The following is a 19,652-nucleotide window of genomic DNA, read 5'->3' on the forward strand; positions in this document are numbered from 1 at the left end:
GTCAACTCTCAGGACTCAGTCCCTCCATCTGTGAAGTGGGGCTTGTACTACGACGACGAGTCCCTCCAACACCAGCACTGCAAGCCAGGCAGGGCTCCGACGACTCGAGCCACCCAAGGGGCTGGTAGCTGTTTATCCCCAAGACACAGAGGAGACAACCGCAGCACCGGCAAGGTGAGCAACTTGTCCAAAGTCACACAGGCCCAAAGGGGCAGGGCTGAGATGCAGACGGACAAGACGGGCTCCAGAGTCCGTGCTCATAGCTCCAGAGTCCAGCTGCGCTGTGTCCACGCCTGGTTGAGGGGAACGTCCGCTCCCCCCATCCAGGAGGAGGACCACCTCTTGGGAACTGCCTGTGCCAGGCCTGGGGTGTCACTGCAGGCCACGGGCCCCAAGGCAGACAGTCCTGGATATGGGGGAGCTCCTTCTCATCCTCAGCAGGTCTCTTCCACTCAGCCACCTGCTTCCCACCCAAAGTGCCAGTGTCCTGGGACAGGGGGCGGGGCTCCCAGAGGCAGAGGCCGTGTCCAGGTGGGCACCGTGAGTTACTGGCTGAACCCCCTGAAATTCATCTGTTGAAGCTCTAACCCTGGCACCTACAACTGTGACTACTCGGAGGTGTCACACCCTTACTGGGGTGGTTAGGGTAAATTATGAGGTCATACTGGTGGGCGTTAACCCCACAGGACTGGGGTCCTTATAGAAAGAGGTCAGGACACAGACACACTCAGAGGGACGACCCTGGAGGACATGGGAAGGAGACGGCCATCCACACGCCCAGGAGGGAGGCCTCAGGAGGGACCGGCCCCGCCTGGATGCCGGATTGCAGCCTCCAGGACTGGGAGGGATAAACCCCGTTGTCTGAGCTGTGGGGTGGCCTCTGGAGCTGAACGGTACACCACAGAGCCCCAGGGTCTGGGCCAGTCCTGGACTCACAGGAAGGACGGGGACCATGCCCCCAGGCACCGACGAAGGGAATGTGCCACCCTGCAGTTACGAGCCTGTTGGGACCCACAACTTCACGTGTCTCACCTGGCGGGTAGGACTGATGCTTCTAGACCAGGCTCGCTCTGTGAGGGGCCAAGCAAGCTCCCTGAAGACCTGTGGGCCACCCAGCCTGCCTCTGCCACCTGGATGCCCGTGGCATCCGCTCCCAGCCAGGCTCCAGGGCACAGAGCTCCTGAAGGTGCCGGCTGTGCCGCCCGCCCTGAATCTGGGGCTCAGAGACTGCTGAGTGACTTGGGCACATCACGCCCAAGACGTTGTCTTGGACGTGGGGTGAGCAGGGCATCGGGCTGCCGAGTGATGGGAGCTCCCCTTGGAGCTCCAGCACGGCCCCGCTGCTCTGCCACCGCTGCAGGGGGGTCGCCTGTTACTTCCAGCGGTTTGTATCCCATCCCTCTGCTGCAAGTCCCTGGGCCCCTTCCTCCAGGAAACCCCCACAGGTGATGCACGCTGAGTCCTGGGTCTGACGCTGTCACCCCCTCCCCAAATTTGTGTCCCCCCAGAACCTGTGACAGGACCTTATCTGGAAACTGGGTCTTGGCTGCTGTATTTAGTTGAGATGCAGTTTGACACCGTGACTGGTGTCCTGACAGGAGGAGGACGCCCGGGGCACCATGGAGGGGATTTTAGGTCAAGTGGAACCGCAGGATCTGAATGCCGGACCTGCGTTCAGGCTGCAGGGCTCGGCGGCAAAGGGGAATGGAACCAGAGCCGAGACCACCAGTAGCCGCTGCCAGGGTCCCGGTGACAAAAAAACAGGCCCAAACCAACGGGAGGCGAGGGGGCAGATTCGGGAGATATTCAGAGGGAAGGCAGACAGGAGTCCAGTGGATGAGCTGTCAGGGCGAATCTGGGGCGGTCACGGTATCTGCTCCCGGTGCCCTAAGTGAGACGGCGATGCGAGGAGGAGGGGCTGCTGGCCGGGGAGGTGGTGCGTCTGTTTTCTAGGGATGCAGGGACAAAGCCCCACAGACTGGGGCTTAAACAACAGACGTATTGTCCCAGCGGGCTTCCCGGTGGCTCAGGTGGTAAAGAATCCACCTGCTAGTGCCACAGACACGAGTCCCATCCCTGGGTGGGGAAGATGCCCGGAGAAGGGAGAGGCAAACCCCCACCACCCCAGTACTCTTGCCTGGAGAATCCCATGGACAGAGGAGCCTGGTGGGTTATACTCCATGGGGTCGCAAAGAGTCGGATGCAACTGAGCAACTAACACACACATCGTCTCAGTCCTGGAAGTGGGAAGTCTGAAGTTAGCGGGGAGGGGGGGTTCCCTCGGGGGCTGTGGGGGGTTGGGGCAGGAAATCTCTTCCCTGCTGCTGCTGGAAACTTCTGGGTCACCTTTGGGGATCTTTGGTGCCTACTGAATTGGCCAAAAAGTTCGTTTGGGTTTTTGATACCCTCCAATGGAAAAACTGAAATGAATTTTTTGGACAACCCAATAGAGGCATCACCCCGATCTCGGCCTCCGTCTTCACAAGCCGCTCTGAATGTGTGCAAGCCTGTCTCCACAATGATACGGACATCGGTCCTCCCGGGCTAGGGCCCACCTTAACAGCCTAAGTTAATCACCTCTGTAAACACCCGATTTTCAAAGAAGGCCACATTCTGAGGCATGGGGCATCAGGACCTTAACATGAAACACAGTTCAGCCCCTTACAGATGGCAGCCTGGGGTCGAGGGGCCCGGCTACCTGGTGGGTGGGTCCCACAGGGGTCAGAGGACAGCTCTGCAGCCCCAGGCACAGAGGGTCGGGGCGCCGGGGAGGACAGAGGGCAGACCAAGGAGGACGCAGCCTGCGTGGGCCAAGCTGCTCGTACCAAGGCCACGAGGACCCCAGACCCTGGCAATCCTCTAACCCATCTGTCGAACCAGCCAGGCAAGAAAAGAGGAAATAGGCGTTTGAAGAAATAAAGATGACCGTGTCTCCGAAGGGAAGAGAAGAAACCCTGAACCCAGCTGAGGGAGCCACACCCAGCCCTCCGGGGCCCCTCTGGGGTTTAATGGGAAACTGTAGACACATGCGGCAGGAGGGGGCTGCGGGTACACAGGGAAGGAGGCAAGGTCCTTGTCCGACCTTGACGGAGAGAATCTGAAGGCCTCTGCGATTTCCACGTAAGACTCCCTTTAATATTTAAAGCAAAGACGACCCCAGCCTCAGAGACAACACCATCTTGAAAGGATCCTTTGAGACCCTTAAAAGGTAGACCCGGGTTATTTTGAGGTTAAGAACACTTGTTCATTCAGCAAATACAGATCCAGGGCACCGTGGCTGAGGAGCGCGGGGTGGGCGTGTGTGGGTATTTTCCAGTTGCTGACTTTGTCATGCCGATGCAGCCCGTATGCTGTCTATTACGCGGCACCCCGGTGGGTCTGGGCCGAGTCCCGTCATCAGTCACAGGCGGGCTCCTGCAGGGTGTGGATGGATGGACCGTCACCCTAAGTAGGGTAAATAAAGGCTATAAATAGCCTCAAATCAGTTCAGGTCAAGTTTGACTGCCGATGAGGCAGGAGCAAAGCTCTCACTTCTGAGATCCTTTTTCGGATGAAGGGTGTGGATCCTGCGTATTCCGACGGCTGTCCCGCGAGCCAGCAGGGAGCTCGGGCTGTGGAATGGACAGCGGGGTGTGGGAGCAGAGACACCCTACCCTAGAGGTCCCTGCTCCAGCCCTGAAGCTTGCAGAGGAGCGTTAACAGCAGAAAGGGAAGGAAAACAAGTGAGTGAAGAGGAAACACGAGCGGGAGAGGCAGCGAGCTGAGGGCTCGGGGTGGGAGGACAAGGACTCTCCAGGAAGGGCCCGGCAGGCACACCGAGGGCCAGCACAGGGACCACGGGGAGGGTGACCAGCCCCTGGGCCACGTGCGGGCCAACCCTCCGGCGTGCGTCCTCCAAGCCCCAGACACCACCTGATTCCTCCTCACTCCTTGCAGGGCCAGTTCAAACTGAATTGTAGCCATTTTCATTCCACCACTGTCTTAAGTGTCATGCGTGGGCTCCTCTGCCTGGTGTTGAAATCTGGGGCCACACTCGAGCCGGCAAAGTGTGGGAATCTCTTGGCTCAGGAAGGGAACCCACGATACCCCCAAAGAACCCGTCTCCTTGGGGCAGGCCGAGCACACCTCTGCTGTTCATCCCTTCTCACGGTCATTCACCGCACTCACCATCCTCCACTCAGCCCCAAACATCAGAAAGACTGAAGACCCTCACAGACACTTTCAGAAAGGGGAGGCGGCAGACAGTCCCCCAAGTCCATTTGGTGCCTCGGCCCCCAAGGAAGGCAAAACCCGCAGCCTGGATCCATGCTATTCAGAGGCCAACAGCTCGTGGTTCCCCAAACAAAGAGCCGTTGCCATGACGACCGTAGCATCCCAGAGCTCAGGGGCTATTCTGAGACACCGAGCCGTGAGCTCTACCTTCACGTGCATCTGATCGGATTGGCTTCGCCGGTGTTCACGCTCTGCAGCAAGGCCCCTGAGCAGCCGGAAGAGGGAAGTCTTCCAGCGGCCGACACTCACAAAGCCCCCCAGGAGCGGTGTGTGCTCACGAGACAAATGGATGCAGCTGCACCAGACACAGAATGAGTGAAGTAAGACAATGGAAATGGCAAAGATTTCAGGCCAGAAGTGGGCAGGATCCCTGACCCTTTAGCCAATGGCTCGGGGCAGGTGGGAGATGCTGCAGACACCCAAGGCTATTTCACGAGAGATGCTGAGCACCTTCTTCAGCATCACTGCCAGGACCCAAACAGAGGGCAGTGCCCACGGAGCCACCATCACCCCTCGCTCTCATCGTTCTCCCCAACTTTTTGCCAGTTCACATAAAACTTTGCTGTGGTCCACGAACGCCTCACAGGATCAGGACACTAACGGGTGGGTCAACAGTTGGATTTGTTCCCAGCATCCGCAACCTGTGGCCAGCCTGATGGACACACCGTCCTCCCCGGCACCGGATGGTCCATGACAGAAACACGTGTGACCAGAAGGGTCTGGGGAGGGGGGCTGGGAGGTGGGGCTTCAGCACAAGGCCTGCTTGTGATAGAATGAAGAAAATACATGTCTACACACCTCTCCCGACGTTTATCGGGTGCCCACTCTGTCCCAGGCCTTGCAGGGAGAAGGCACTCATGACCTTGCTGCCACCCACAGGCGTCCCCAGCTCTGAGCGACGGTGGTGCAGTTCTACTGGAGCAGCTCAGCTGAGCAAGCGTTTAGAGGCAAGACTTCCACTCCCCGGGCCACGGGCCTGGCCGCCCCAAAGCTCTGACCGCTGCTTAGCCTGGTCCATCCGAACCCGACAAAGACCCTTACCCCCAGGCGTTGGAGAGTTCCAGAAGGACTCAACAGTCCTTCACACCGGCTTTGGTGCTGTCTAGGATCTGTCCACCTGGCAGAGGGGCACAGATGCCAGCAATTGGAATCTCAGCACGGCTCCACGAGAAATGAGCAAAGACTATCGCATGCTCCCCACCCCCACCCCAAGCCCTTGGCCACACAATCCTATCAGCCCTTCCTCATCGCTATTTCATCATCTGCTCTGGGCACTGAGAAGGATCTTGATAAAGTTGTAACATGCATGCTCAATCTCTAGGTCATGTCCAACTCCTTGTGACCCCATGGACTGCAGCCCACCAGGCTCCTCTGGTGGGAGAAACACGTGTGACCAGGGATTCATGGGGTTCTCCATGCCATTTCCTCCTCCAGGAGATCTTTCCGACTCAGGGATCGAACCCAAGTCTCTTGCATTTCCTGCAATGGCAGGTGGATTCTTTACCACTAAGCCACACGGGAAGCCCTAAATTCGCAACAAAAGGAGGAAAGCACAGTGTTCTGAGCACTTCTTTCCCCTTCTGAAGCACATCCATGTCGAATTTGTCTTCCACTTGGTGGAAAACATCTATAAGAAAGCTGGGCCCATGATGGACGAGGGGTAGAGTGGGGAGACCTGGGCTGGACCCTGAGCTCACCCCAGTTGACAAGCAATTGAGCGATCTGGACCAAATTTCTCCAAGAACCACCCACTGTGCCCAGCACCACATGTCTGCTGCCTTTCTCTGGCGTAGCATCCTTCCCCAACCCCGCTGGCCGCAGGATGACCACAGAACCTAGGACTGGCCGCTGGCCAGTGATGAATGAAGGTACCACAGTTTAAGACAAGGGCTGGCCCTGCCCCCAGCCTGGGTCCAGCCACATCCTGCCCCCGCCACTCCCCAGGCCACAGTATCTGTCCTGCCTTCCCTTTCCAGACCCCTGTGGGCCTCCCTAGAAGACACTTTCTGGGGCTACTTATGGTCCTTTTCCTGGAAACACCTCCACCTGGGTGGCCTCCTTGGTCAGCGCAGCCTGATAGCCCTGGAGATGAGTGCAAATTGGAGTCTGTTTTGTGCCTAGACCTGGATGACTGAGGACATCATCACCCACAAGCCAAGACGGGATGACTTTTCTCTTCTTCGGCCTCATCTTTGCCCACCTGCTGCTCCCTCAGCTCCTCAACGTGTCCCTTCTAGCTTGGCTAAAATCGACACGTCTTCTGTGCCCACATGCACGGCTTCTTCCTTCTCAAAAACCACCTTAGCGCCTTTCCGCTCAGGCTCATTAAACCCAGAATAGAAACCTTCTCTGCATTCAGTTGAATTCCACCCCACATAGTCTTCCAAACTCTCCGCCCGCGTATGAGGCTCAAATGCTTGCAAAGCCCCAAGGAACTTCAAGAAAAGACGCTTGGTTCTATCTATTTGAATCCAGGCCTAGTCATGAGTCCCGGGCACAGCCGTGGTGCAGAGTGGAGATAGCGCTCACGTCTGCAGGGGCTGCTGAGATGGCAGAGACGCTTGGGGCTCCCCCAGGATCTCGGGGACGAGTCCAGATAGAACCCACGTCCCTCTGGCACTTGGCCTGATGCTTTTTTCTGGTCCCCCTACACAGCCGCCCTCACACCTTCATGACAAGGAAACTTCCCGCGCCTACTTGCCGACATAGTTGAGATGGACATGCTCCAGGTGGTTCTACGCAATGAAGTCCAAAGATTTCAGGCTGCGCGTATTTCCCTAAAGGCCGCCTGGGGCTCTGCCAGGCTCGCTGAGAATGGATGGGTCCTTAAAAGCAGGACACGGGGGTGGGGACCCCCTCTGCGGGCATCAGGACACTGGCCCGACTCGGGCCTTGTCTGGGGTCCTGTCGTCCCTCCCAGACTTGGTGAGTCAGGGAGCCCACAATGAAAGGACGTAGGTGGGAGGACAGGGCGGAGCAGAGCCCCAATGGGACCCCGCACTCTCGCCGTGGTGGCAGAGGGAGGCTCCAGGGCTTGAGGCTCGCCAGGCGTCTGGGAAGCTGCCACCCGCCGCACGCCTGCCTGCTTCCACCTGCTCTGTTGTCATTCAGCAACTGGGTGCCTGGCAGCTCTGTGGGGACAAGTCAGGTCCCAGGAGCTGCGGACGGGGGTTCCCCATCCAATCCAGGGGTCCATGTACCCCGACTTCTGGAAACAAGCTTCTACTCTGAATGGGCTTTCGAGGTGGTTGGAGACATTTAAGAATCCATGTGCAATGCAAGAGAACCAAGTTCGATCCCTGGGTCGGGAAGATGCCCTGGAGAAGGGAATGGCAACCCACTCCAGTATTCTTGTCTGGAGAATTCCACGGACAGAGGAGCCTGGGTGGCTACAGTCCATGGGGTGGCAAAGAGTTGGACACTCACTGAATGCTGAAGGAGAAGGTGGGGGGCACCTGCTGGAAGACCCACAGGGAAGGTGGAGGCGACCCGTGGTGGTGGCTGGGTGCTGCAGGAAAGCTCGCAGCTTGGACAGAGGGTGGCGGGTGCACGGGCAGCTGCCGTCTGATCTGCGTGGAAGGGCCTGGAAGGGAAGGCGCCTGGGGGTGTGGGCCCGGGGCAGCTTGAGGGCCCTGGTCTGGCTGGTCCGTCCACCCCACGGGGGTGCCCCAGGCGGGGTGAAATGACTCAGTATCCAGGGCTGAGGACTGAGCAGCCTCCTGAGAGCCCTGTTACCCAGAATTGCAGGTTCCCATCCCCAGAAGGTGGGGCCACCTGGTGGGGTCCCTCTGCTTCCTGTGGGGAAGGGGGCTTCCCATCCCCCTACTCAGGCTGGGCCCATGACTTCCCGGGGCGGCCTGGGTTCCGGAGGCGTTTACACGGACTCCTTCACATGGAAGTCCAGGCTTCCCTGGGGTGACCAGCTGTCACCCCTCAGGGGACAATTACTTCCCCAAACATGACCTTCTAAGGTCTGACCATGAAGACGGGGAGGGGTGTGCACAAATCTTAAGACGGGGGCGCCTCTCCCAGGAGCCTGGCCTCTCCTCCTCCCAGGAGGCCCTGCCAGACTTTCTCTCCGGATGTGGGGATTGAGGGTGGGCAGGGACTCCCAGAACCTGGTCTCCTTCCGATGTACTGGTCCCTTTGTCCATGACACAGACACGCTTAACTCACCAGGGCCAATGGGGGGCTCTGAAAACCAACCCCAGAGGGACACCCTGAGATTGGGGTTGGGGGACAGGTCAGCCGGCCTGGAGGAGGTGGGGGAGGGGGAGAGGAGGAGAAGGGGCTGCTTCCCTGGGAAGAGGCGGGGAGCCCCAGGGATGGGGAGGTGGGCGGCTGGTGAGCCCAGGGTAAGGCCACTCATTCAGTGCATCTTGGAGCAGCCGGGAAACCGGTTTTCCTGGTAAAAATGGCTCGGACACCAGCCTGGAAGTGGCCGGGGTGTGAGGATGCTCTCCTTGGAAGGCTCCATGGCTACCAGCAGGCTCTGTGATGGGACCTGGCGACCTGGTGTCATCAGGAGACAGGACAACAGGGGCCAGGGCAACTAACTGCGCTGCAGTGTGTCGAGGAGCACGGGCTCGGCCGGCAGAGCCCAGACACGCCGGTGAAGTCAACCAAGAGCACGGGCCGGGGCCAGGGGGCATGGTGCCCCTGGGGCCCCCCGGAAGGGGCAGCTGGTCCTCGGGGAAGAGCGCCTCTGTGCCCAGCTTTGGGGATCCACCTGCCGACCCCCCAGGAGGCAGGACCGCAGGGGCACTGCAATGCGGCGGCCGGGGGAGAGTCCAGGAACTGAAGGGGCGAGGAGAGAGATGCGAAAAGGCTGGAGGGCAGCGTCGTGGCGGGGAAAGAATGGCCCAGTCCAAACCCCAGCTCCCCGTGACCCGGACATGGAACTCACGTCTGCGCCTGAAGCCTCACTCTCCTCACCTGTAAAATGGGGACGGTGCCACCTCCCTGGCAGGGATCTCACAAAAGCACTGAGTGCAATCCAGGCGCGAAAGGGCAGTGAAACAGCACTGCTCCTGCTGTTCAGATCAAAGCAGCCTGCGGCCTCCTCCTGCGGGAAGCCGTCCCGACTCTACAGCCCATTGGGATTCCATGGCCCCCTTAATGCTGACCCCAGCCCCTCCCTATTCCCTCCCGCAGGCCCAGACCTTCTCCATCTTTAAGAGAACTAGCCACCAAAAGTCCAGTCCCCCAGCTGGTACACAAAGTCCTGGGCCCGACCCTGCCCGGAGCCTGGGCCGGGGCGTCTACCAGGAGGGCAGTCGTGGCTGGAGAAGAATGATGTGTGGGGAGAAAGGCCCAGAGCACCAGGGGCGGGGAGCGGGCGGGGAGCGGGCGGGGCAGCAGGAAGCAGGGGAGAGACTCAGCCTGGGCCCCAAACACACCTCCTCCTCTCTGGGACCCGCGTCCAGGACAGAGCCGCAGAAGAAGGAGAGGATGGGCCTGGCGGGGCTGGGCTGGGCCCCAGGGCAGATCAGAAAACGGCGAAGGGTCCCAGGAGGCGGGAGGTGGGCGAGCACGGACTCGCCACCATCCGTGTCCAGCCACCACACACCTTGCCCTCGGGAAGGGCGTCTGTGCTCACCCTGTCCACTCCCTGCATCCCGGCGTCCCCGTGAAGGGCAGAGGGCCCTGGATGGGGACTCTAGGTCACAGGGTCAGAGGTGGCCCTCGGGTTAGGGAACCCCTGGCTGGAGAACAGCCATCCCAGGCGTGCAGAGGGGATGTGGGGCGGAGGACCAGACCCAGGGGGCGGAGGGGTGGTCACGGGCACTTAGGGTGGAGAGCAGCCCGGCAGTGGGAAGGCAGGGCGAGGCGGCCTGTGGTCGGGCGCTGCCCCCACCTGTGCTGAACCCCCTCAACACCGCAGCTGTGGTTCCCACACGGGCTGGCGTCCACCCCGGAGGGCGGCCTTGGGGGCCGTGTCCTTAGTTGAGGGGTGGGGGGGTTTACTTGTCAAGGGGGTGGGCAAGGGCCAGACTCCTTAAATGTCTAGCTGTCACAGGACAGCTGGATGAATTATGAATGATGACCAGACATTCATGTAGACGCAGAGCATAAACCGTACCCCCATCCCAACTCACAGACACAGATCCTTCCACACAGGTATCTGCTGAATGTTTCCCAAAACGCAAACGCCGTGTAAGTGAGAGAGCGTGTGTGGTGCTTGGTTTAGAACTTTGCTAAGTGGAGCACACGACGCCAGGAAACCGCAGGGGCTGGCAGGGCCCGCCCTGGGCGAGTCCCAGCTGCCCAGGGTGGGATGGGGGCGCTCTGGGGTTTGAGGGCAAGTGCGCTCAGAGGGGGCCGGCCCCACGCCCACACTGGACCCTCCCGCGTGGGACGCTCTCAGAGACACTCAGGTCACTACTCGGCCGTCCCTCTCCGCTTCTTGTTCCGGGACAGTCAGGATGCTGTGCTGATCTTAAAAAATCCCGTGCGCGTGAGGTTATCTGGTCTGTGAATCTCAATGAAGGACCGTGAGGGTGGGGCTGCACCGTGAAGGCTGTCAAAGGCCCTGGGGCCTCGGGGGCTCGGGAGCCAGGGCCCAGGGCCGGGCTCACCTTGAACGGAGTCTCGCAGAGACTGTGCGGTTAAGGCTGTGGAAGACAGGGGGACTGGGGGAACTGCCATTTTTCCTCGTGGGACAGAGCAGGGGAGGGGTCTTCCCCAGGGGCCCACACGGCTCGGGACTGGGAAGCAGAGAGCCCGAAAACACTCAGGTTGGAGACCTGTTCAACGCAGATGGCGAGAAGCAGTAGATGCGTGCGGGCCGCTGGTGGCTCCTCCAGGCACCTCTGGTGGGACAGGCGCTCCAGCAGCCGCTCTTGTCCCCTGCATGGGGGACACCGCTCTGGGGGACACGTCCCCAGGCTGGGCCTGCCTCCAGAAGTGTTCCCAGGCTGAGTGCAAGGGAAGGGGTGCCTGGGAGGCCCAGGGGAGCCTCGGGGGCATGACACCAGCAGTGTGTGACATCTATATGCACCCTGGGCACAGGAGGTCAAGGCCATATGGCCACGGCTGCGCCCTCTCGGGACAGACAAGCGTCCCCAGAAAGCCAGTGAACACAGCGTCTGGGACAGACCGAGGCCACCGTGCATCCCGAGTGGACGCTCACCAGCCGTCGGCCACCCGTGAAAACCCCATCCCGACGGAACACAAGAGCGACCGGCGCGCAGGGTCACGAGCGGACAGCAGCTACCTCCCAGGATTTGGGGATAAACTCATATACCTGATGGTAAGCGTGGGGGAGGGGAGCTGCAGCAGCGGGCACATGACCGCAGCCCGGAGGAGGAGGACGGCAGAGACCCCGGCGGACAGGACTCGGCACGCAGGGAGCCACGCGCCCATGGGTGGATGGGGAGCCAGCACGGGCGGCCAGCGCACATGCCACAGCTCGCCGGCCCCGAGAGGGAGGCGACTCGGAGCAGCATGAGCCGTGACAGCTGACGGCGGGCTGCTCACATCCGCTCAGCGGCCGCGTCTGCTGGGGCTCCATCACACCTCCTCCCCTAGGCAACGTGCTTTGAAAATATTCTCTGGGAATGTGGGCTGCAGCTGTGATGGCTGCACTGTCCCGGGGAACAGACCAGCCTGGGGAAGCCTCACTCCTTGCTCTCAGGAGGGGGGACACACGGCAGTGCTGACCCCAAATGAGCCGGTGTGATGAGATGAAGCAGGTTAGAACGCTGGGTTTCCCCAGGACCTGCTGGCTCTCCGTGCAACAAAGGATGCTGTGTTTACTTAATACCATTGTCTACATCTCATGGTAAGTGGCACATTTTACAGTCCGAATGCCTGGAAACCTGACTGCTTCTTTCAAATTGGATCTATTTTATTTCACAGCAGGTGACAGCTACCAAACAGGTATTTTTTTTTTTTTTTCCTTCAAAGCATCATGGCTCCGTATCAGCCTGGATTTTACATTCTCATACATAAACACACAGACACACACACACACACACCCAAAATAATACATTAACAAATCTGTTTGAAAACACCACCCTCTCTTCATCGTCTATACATATCTAAAGCGTAATTACATAGACACTCGGTCTCGAAACCTAGCAACAGTATCCAAGCGATCCTCGGGCGGCTCATCAGACACCCAAACTCACACATCAGCTCAATGGGCTTCATTTAAAAAAAAAACCAGAACCTCTCACTTCTCTCCCCCGTAGCTGCGGAAGGACAAGATATAGGAAAACAAACCTTGTTCCGCTGAAGAAGAACAACCCATGGCATTTAGTCCTTCTGACCGTGCATGTCCCCATAGAGCCAGGCAAAAAAAAAATAACAAAGGTGGTTAAAAAAAAAAATAGGTTATCTCAGTCCAAAGCTTATCAGCTTGCAACACGCTTAATCTTTGCATGACTATTTCGGACTCGAGCTCCCCAGCTCCCCGACAGCCTTGCTTTCGGGGACCTCCATCCTACAGGAGCCATCGCAAACGCTCGATGGCAAAAGCTTTTAAGACCTGCTGGGCTCATGGACTCAGCCGCAGCTCAGCTGTGGATCACAACACGCAGGATTAACTTTGGTATTCACGGTCGCTTTTAAACCATCACTTTCTCCGAGTGGGCAAATAAAACCACCCAATGGAGGTCACAATTAATTTTTTAAAAGAGGGAGGGAGTTGGGTTTTTTTTAAAAAAAAAAAAAAAAAGAAAAAAATGGAAGCACAGCACCGGTGAGCAGCAACCTGCACGCTGGCCGGGCTGTGAACAGAACGCTTCACGACAAGAGGCAATCTCTCTTTTAAAGGGATAGGGTGGCAGCCACTCGGCGAGCCCGATCCACTTCCGGATCCCGCAGACCTCGGAGGCCCATTCATCAGCTCGCTGCGACCCAACAGGTTTAATGTCCTCCCCCCAGCGCCACATCAGAGCCTCTGAAGGACCCTGATTTCTCGGCGGGGCACTTTTGTGTCTAGAAAACAGAGGCTCCGTGGCTTGAGGTGGGGGGAACACTTGAGCTGTTCAAGGGACTTTTTCAGGAAGGCATCTCATTGGGCTACAGGCAGAAAGTCAGCAACACTGTAATGACTCATTCTGAAGAGTCAAAATCAACCCCATGCCCAACTTGGAATCCGGGGATCCTTCCACCATGTTTTATCTTCAAAAACGCAACCCAACACCACAGAGGCAACGCTGAGTCTTACCGTCATCTCTTCTGAGTTCAGGATCCTGACTCGTGGAGCTGGGTCCCCCGAAACACTGCCCCAGCCCCTGCTGAGCCCCACTAAATGTCTGAAAACCCTGGCAGCAAGCACCATGGGCTCATTCTGGCAGAGTAAAGAGCCCAAAGCCTCAGATGCAGGACCTGAGACCCCACTCTCCTGTACCCTTCTACACCACGGTGTAGCTCAGAAGTCAAAATTTGCTGAAGATCATAAAGTAGAAAGGAGGCCCCCGCCCACCCCTCCCCAGCACCCCTACCGTGATTTCCAAGGCTGTGGCAAATGGCCCCTGGAGCTCCCCACGCAATCATACCAGACGCCCACCACCCGAGAGTCTGGGGCAGACAAAAGGTCACCCCGACGGAGACAGACAGACAGCACCCCCACAGGTCACGGAGGAGGTGGGGTCCCGGAGCCCAGACCCTCACAGAAGCTGGAATGGGAAAGCCACGTAGCCACAGACCTTCACACACAACCCACCGGAGACCCCCAATGTCACACGGCCCCAGAGTGACCTGCTGTGGGTGGAAACACGGCCCCCACACGACCCACTTGCCCCGTGTTCCTCACTCAGACCACACTCGGGGGGATCAGGGCATTAATTACACTCTGGCAAACGCACCCAACCCAGCACGGACATGCCCACGGGACTCGGCTCCTCGACTCCAACTCCAGGTGCCGCGAGGCCAGGATTTTACATTGAGAAGAGAGAGCGGGGTTGAAGGTGGAGCGGGCACACTGGCAGAGGGAGGGCACTCACTCAGCTGACATTTACCAAGGCCCCACTGTGCACCAGGCTTCCCTGGCGGCTCAGTGCTGAAGAATTGGCCTGCGATGCAGGAGGCTTGCAGGACACACAGTTTCCATGGCTGGATCGGGAAGATCCCCAGGAGGAGGAAATGGCAAGCCACATTAGTATTCTTGCCTGAGAAGTCCCAAGGACAGAGGAGCCTGGCAGGCTACAGTCCACGGGGTCACAAAGAGTCGGGCACGACTGACCGATTAAACAGCAGCTGTGCACCAGGCAGGGAACAGTCCAGAGGGACGGCCAGACAGCACCGCAAGTGACCTCCGGTGGGCTGATGGCAGCCCTGGATCCTGTGTCAGGCAGGGAACAGTCCGGAGGGACGGCCAGACAGCATCGCGAGTGACCTCCGGTGGGCTGATGGCAGCCCTAGATCCTGTGTGTGTGTGTGCACGCGCGCTTAGTCACTCAGTTGTGTCCAGCTCTTTTGCAACCTCATGAACTGTAGCCCGCCAGGCTCCTCTGTCCATGGAATTTCCTAGGCAAGAATACTGGAGTGGGTTGCCAGGCCCTTCTCCAAGGGATCCCGACCCAGGGGCTGAACCCGAGTCTCCTGTGTTGGCAGGTGGGTTCCTTACCGCTGAGCCACCTGGAAGCCCCTGCAGTGTCTATACCCTAGTCCTAATCCTACTGATTCTGACGACCCCTCTGCAGCCCCCAGGCCCAGCCTCAAGCCGTCTCCCAAGTGTCCTCTTCCTCCGCCCACCCCTGCCCTCTCAGCCCATCTGGGAAGCAGAGTTCAGCAGGCAGATACTCCGCTCTGGTGACCACAGAGCCCTGAACCGGGACCAAGCGAGCAGAGAGCTTCCTGCAGGGTGATGCTGCTGTCAGTGGTCTGGACCCAAGAACCCTCTTCCCCGCTCTCCTTCCCTCCACCCACTTGTCCAGCCCCGGTTCCAACAGCAGCCTGTGTGAAGACCCCTGAGCTCCCTGCCCCAGCCTGCGCTGCTGCCTGAAGCTTTTGAGTGTGGCCCCGTTTCTCTGGGTGCACAGGGAGATGGGGAGCCTGGAGCTGAAGAGCCTAGAGCCCCCCAGAGTCAGATGGGCCTGGCTTCAAAGCCTGGCTCAGCCCATCACTCTGGGATGTGGTTCTGGGGCGTCCTGCCTAGGAGATGCCCCTGGACCCTGCCCACGCCCCCTGGCGCTCGGCGTGACCCCACAGACACTGCACCGCCCAGAGGAGGGTCCTCCCTGGCGGGAGCAAGCCTGAACAAACAGAAACTTGAGGCGACACACAGGTCGCCTCACCCTAGGGTGAGACAAGACAACCCCCTGGGGTCCCGACAACACCCGGCCTCAGCTGCCTGCAGCACCTGCTCACTAAGGCCCCGGGTTGGCCTCCTGTCTGCCCAGACTGACTCTGTGCTCCGGCTGCTGATATCTAGCACCCCCTCCATGGCAAACCACCCCTCACTTCCTTGCCCCAAGGTCTGCTTCTGGGCAAACCCGACCCAAACGCCATGTATCCTACATCAAGTCTGCCCTTGGTCACACAGATAGCGACACATCCTTGGAGGAGCGACGGAACGTGAGATGCTGGGCGTGCAGGCTCGGCAAGGGTCGGATGTCTGCCTGGCGTTATTCATCCACCCAGAAACAGGACGGCTCTCCGAGGCAGGGGCTACAGATCCCTGCAGAGGACTTAGCGAGACCCGCTCAGGGCACAGGACAGGGCCAGACCCTCCCCGCCACACACCCAGCATCCGGCACCCCTGGTAACAAGGGCAGGTGGAAAGCTGGGTGGCCACGGGGCACAGGGCAAACGAGTGCAAACCTAGAGGTTCAGTTCACGGGATGCTGAACTGAGACCTCAGCATGGATTTACTGCGAGGCCAAGAACGAACGCCCCGAGTGACGTCTGTGCCCGTGAAGGACCTGCAGCCTCTCTGCGAGGCCTTCGACAGAACCCTCTTAAGCGGCACAGTTTGCTGGTTCCCAGTCAGAGATGCTGAGTCAGACGACGCAGAGGAAAGAAGAAGGCTTTTTCCGCGCCCCCCTCCCTTGGAGATACTGAAAGGCCCCGGCGTGGGAGCACAGATTTCCTGTACTAACATTTCCCTTTACGACACTCCGGGGAAAGGCCCCGGCGCAGGTACCAGAGAGCATGGGCTGATGGTAAACACCACCCCACATTCTCCTGCAGCCCCGGTGTGTCCACACAGGTGCAGCAGGAAGCCTCCAACCTCACTCCCCGCAGCCGGAGCCACGGACGTCACACACGCCTGCCGTGACCGTCCATCTCTTGACAGGGCAAGCCCTCACAGTTTAAAGAAATCATTGAATGGAGTGGGTGAGTGGTAATTAACATGTGTTCACCCAACAAACAGGTATTCTTCTTATAGTAAGAAAATATGTTTGTAGAGAGGTGTTTACATCCCAGATAAGGAACGGGAGAGACAAGCCAGAAACCTCCTCGATCTGGGTTTTAAAATCGGAACTTTTTGAGTTTGTGGCTGGGGCAAGGAGGGGAGTGAATGTGTAAGGCCGGGCTGGGGGTCGGCAGGCAGAGTCTCTAGTTTCTCCTGTCTCCCTCCCGACAGCCAGCCGGGGAAAGGAGGCCCCTTCACGCCTCCCCTGGCTCAGGGGAGATCAGGATGGTGGCCCCAAGGGTGTCACCATCACAGGAACTCAGAGATCCTGGATCCCCGGGACCACTGACCACCCTGGGGTCCTGGGCCGGGCCTGCACATCTCCTCCTGGCAATCTGCCTGCTCGACAAGAGTCCCAATTCCTTTCACGGCAACCGGTATTTTTGTACCGCTCTCTTGTATCAGCGGGTGGTGGGAGGAGAAGAGTTGGGAGGGCTCAGTTCGTCTTCTAGAGTGCTTTGCAGACATGAACTCATCCATCTGCATAGTGTGCTTAGGGAGACACTGACGCAGCCCTGCAGGATGCCCGGATCTCAGAGCAATTAGGAGGTCTGGCCCCGGCTCGCGGGAAGACTCGCATCAACATTGGGCGCAGGAGGCCCCGATGCTCGGCACAGGGGACCGGATGAGGCAAGCGAGACACTGGGCTCCGCATCCTTGTGTGATTCTCGAGGCAGCTGGGCGCCCGCAGACATTCGACACGGAAAAGACCAGACAGCCAGGCGCGTGGGATCGCTCACCCCTCAGCCCCCAGTACGGGGGGGGGCGATCCAGGCAACAAGACACAGAGGCCACCCAGCGACTTCTCCAGGCGCCCTGGAGGCTCGCTGCCCACCCCCTGGATGGGATGGCGGCATCCGGAAATCTCACCGCTGCTGGTCCAGTGGGCCTGCTCCCCGCTGCACGTCCGGTGTAAGCCCGGGGCTGGAGGGAACAGGCCAGAGGGCTCTTCCAAGATGCAAGACTGGGCCCAGCCGCCGGCAGGGCGATGGGACAGGGGAGGAGCCGCAGGGACAGTCCTCCTGGTTGGCACGAGGGGTACTGAAAAGGGGAGCAGTCATCAGTAGGCAGAGCCAGGGACGCAGAGGCAGGAGGGGGAGTGGGACGCCCCTGGCTCTTTCTGCCCCTTTTTCATTGCCATCTCCGACTTTAAATGGAATCGTGTGTGTTACAGAATCCTCCCGCAAACCCATCTCAATCGGTCGCAAGGTAATCTGGTTCTCCGGTTGGACGTCAAGGCCCTGCGGCCATCGCCGGCGCCCTCGCCTGACATTTAAGGGGTTCCGGGCCCCGACCCTGCCACGCGTCAAGAAGATGCAGCAACAGAGGTGGAGAAGATGCTCGGACTCTGTTCCCGTTAAGTTTGGCTAAAAGCAGACTCCGAACTAATCCGGCGAGGTGACCAACCGGGGCCCCTGCGCGGTTCACTGGCAGCCAGCCAGCCTACTCACCAACGTCGGTCTCCTTGTGGTTCTTGATGTACTCGGCTAGCTCAAAGTTGCCGGCGATGATCGCCACCTGCCAGAAGAGGAAATCATGTTAAGGCGCCAAGCGCAGGACACGCTGCACATCCCGACGGCCTAAGAGCAAAAGTCCAATCAGAGCTTCTTTTGAAAAAATAAGAGATATTCCCCCCTTCCGGGTTTCCCGAGATACACTCAACACACAGCACTAAGCTGAAGGTGTGCAGCCTGCTGACTTGACTTGGATATTATTTTGTGAAACGATGAGTTTAGTTAATGTCCATCACCTCATACGGCTGTGCAGTTTCTTCCCTAGGACTTCCCTGGTGGCCCAGTGGCTGAGACTCTGCGTTCCCAGTGCAGGGGGATGGGGTTTGGTCCCTGGTCGGGGAACTAGATCCCATGTGCTGCAACTAAAAAGGATCTTGGTGTCGCAAGGAAGATCAAAGAACCCGCGTGCTGCAACTCAGACCCAGCACAGCCAAATAAGTGATCTTTCTTCAAATGTGAACAATTTATCCTGAAGATTTTCTTTAAAAAACAAACCAACAAACAAACTCTTTTCCCCTTGTGATGAGAACTTGAAGGCTCTGCTCTTACCAACTTTCAAGTGAACCACATGGCTGAGCGCGACGTCCTCTGGGCTAGTTTGCCTTGTAACTAGAAGTCCAAATCTGGACCGTCTTCACCCATTTCCCCAGCCCCCACCCCACCCCGGGAACCACAAACAATCTCATCTCTTTTTCTATGAGTTTGTTTCGACCCCACAACAAAGTGGGAGCTACAGTGCTTGTCTTTGTCTGATTTCAGGCAGCCTGGGCCCTCGAGGCCTGCACGGTGCACCAGTCGGAGCTACTGAAACAGCGGCCACCACACCCAGCAGCCCGACCACAGGCACCTCCTCCCGCTTGGCCCCCTTCTCCGGGGCCCTGGCCATTCTTCCACCACAAGGCCATCATTCCGTGAGAATCTACGTGAGACAGTCCTCTGCCCGGGAGGCCACGGAGGGGGTGGGTCAAGGGACTGAGCCTGGAAACCCCCCGGACGGCGTGCTGCATTCCCATCAGTCCTGACGGGTCCCAGCATGCTCCCTGGAGGTGGGGGGCGGAGGGAGGCATCCATTCCTCTGATTGGTCCCCATAGCTAGAGGGATGGGGAATCTCAAAAAGCACTCACAGCTCTTCACTGAGTTTCAGTGAAGCAGAAAAAACTCCACCTATGCACAGCATAAACCAGCACCTACAGGCAAGGATCCAGCTCAAGCCACACAGACAGTGACGAAAGCAAAGAGGTCACGTGGTCCGTGATGCACTGAGGCAGCCAGGCAGGCAAAGACAAAGGCCCTGGGGGTGGCCCCGGGGCCCCCGGGGAGACCTGATACAGAGCTTACGTGGGCAGGGCTCTCTGCACCCCAGTGGGGCGCCCTGGGCACAGGGGGGCAGCCGTCTCCACCCTCAAATGAGCCGGGTGTTCAGACGCCAGCCCGCAGACACACACGTCAACCGTCAGTCTCCTGGCAGTGATACTGTGGGTGGGCCTTCCCCGATCCT

The 19,652-nt window shown here is 58.9% G+C and overlaps 1 protein-coding gene across 2 annotated transcripts in view; it reads right to left on the bottom strand.

Annotated features, from left to right (window-relative positions):
* Positions 1 to 19,652, bottom strand: part of SHANK2 (SH3 and multiple ankyrin repeat domains 2) — a 561,657-nt gene that overhangs the window by 329,272 nt on the left and 212,733 nt on the right. Inside the window, exons 11-12 of one of the 2 annotated variants that reach the window (XM_070782471.1) lie at positions 18,091 to 18,157; positions 17,510 to 17,680 (exon numbers count right to left, since the gene is read on the bottom strand). In XM_070782471.1, the coding sequence (XP_070638572.1) occupies positions 17,510 to 17,680; positions 18,091 to 18,157 (238 nt within the window). The remainder of the gene's footprint in view (positions 1 to 17,509; positions 17,681 to 18,090; positions 18,158 to 19,652) is intronic. The other variant, XM_070782472.1, reaches the window with a different exon arrangement.

Source organism: Bos indicus, chromosome 29 (genome assembly GCF_029378745.1).
Source record: "Bos indicus isolate NIAB-ARS_2022 breed Sahiwal x Tharparkar chromosome 29, NIAB-ARS_B.indTharparkar_mat_pri_1.0, whole genome shotgun sequence".
Classification (NCBI taxonomy): Eukaryota; Metazoa; Chordata; class Mammalia; order Artiodactyla; family Bovidae; genus Bos; species Bos indicus.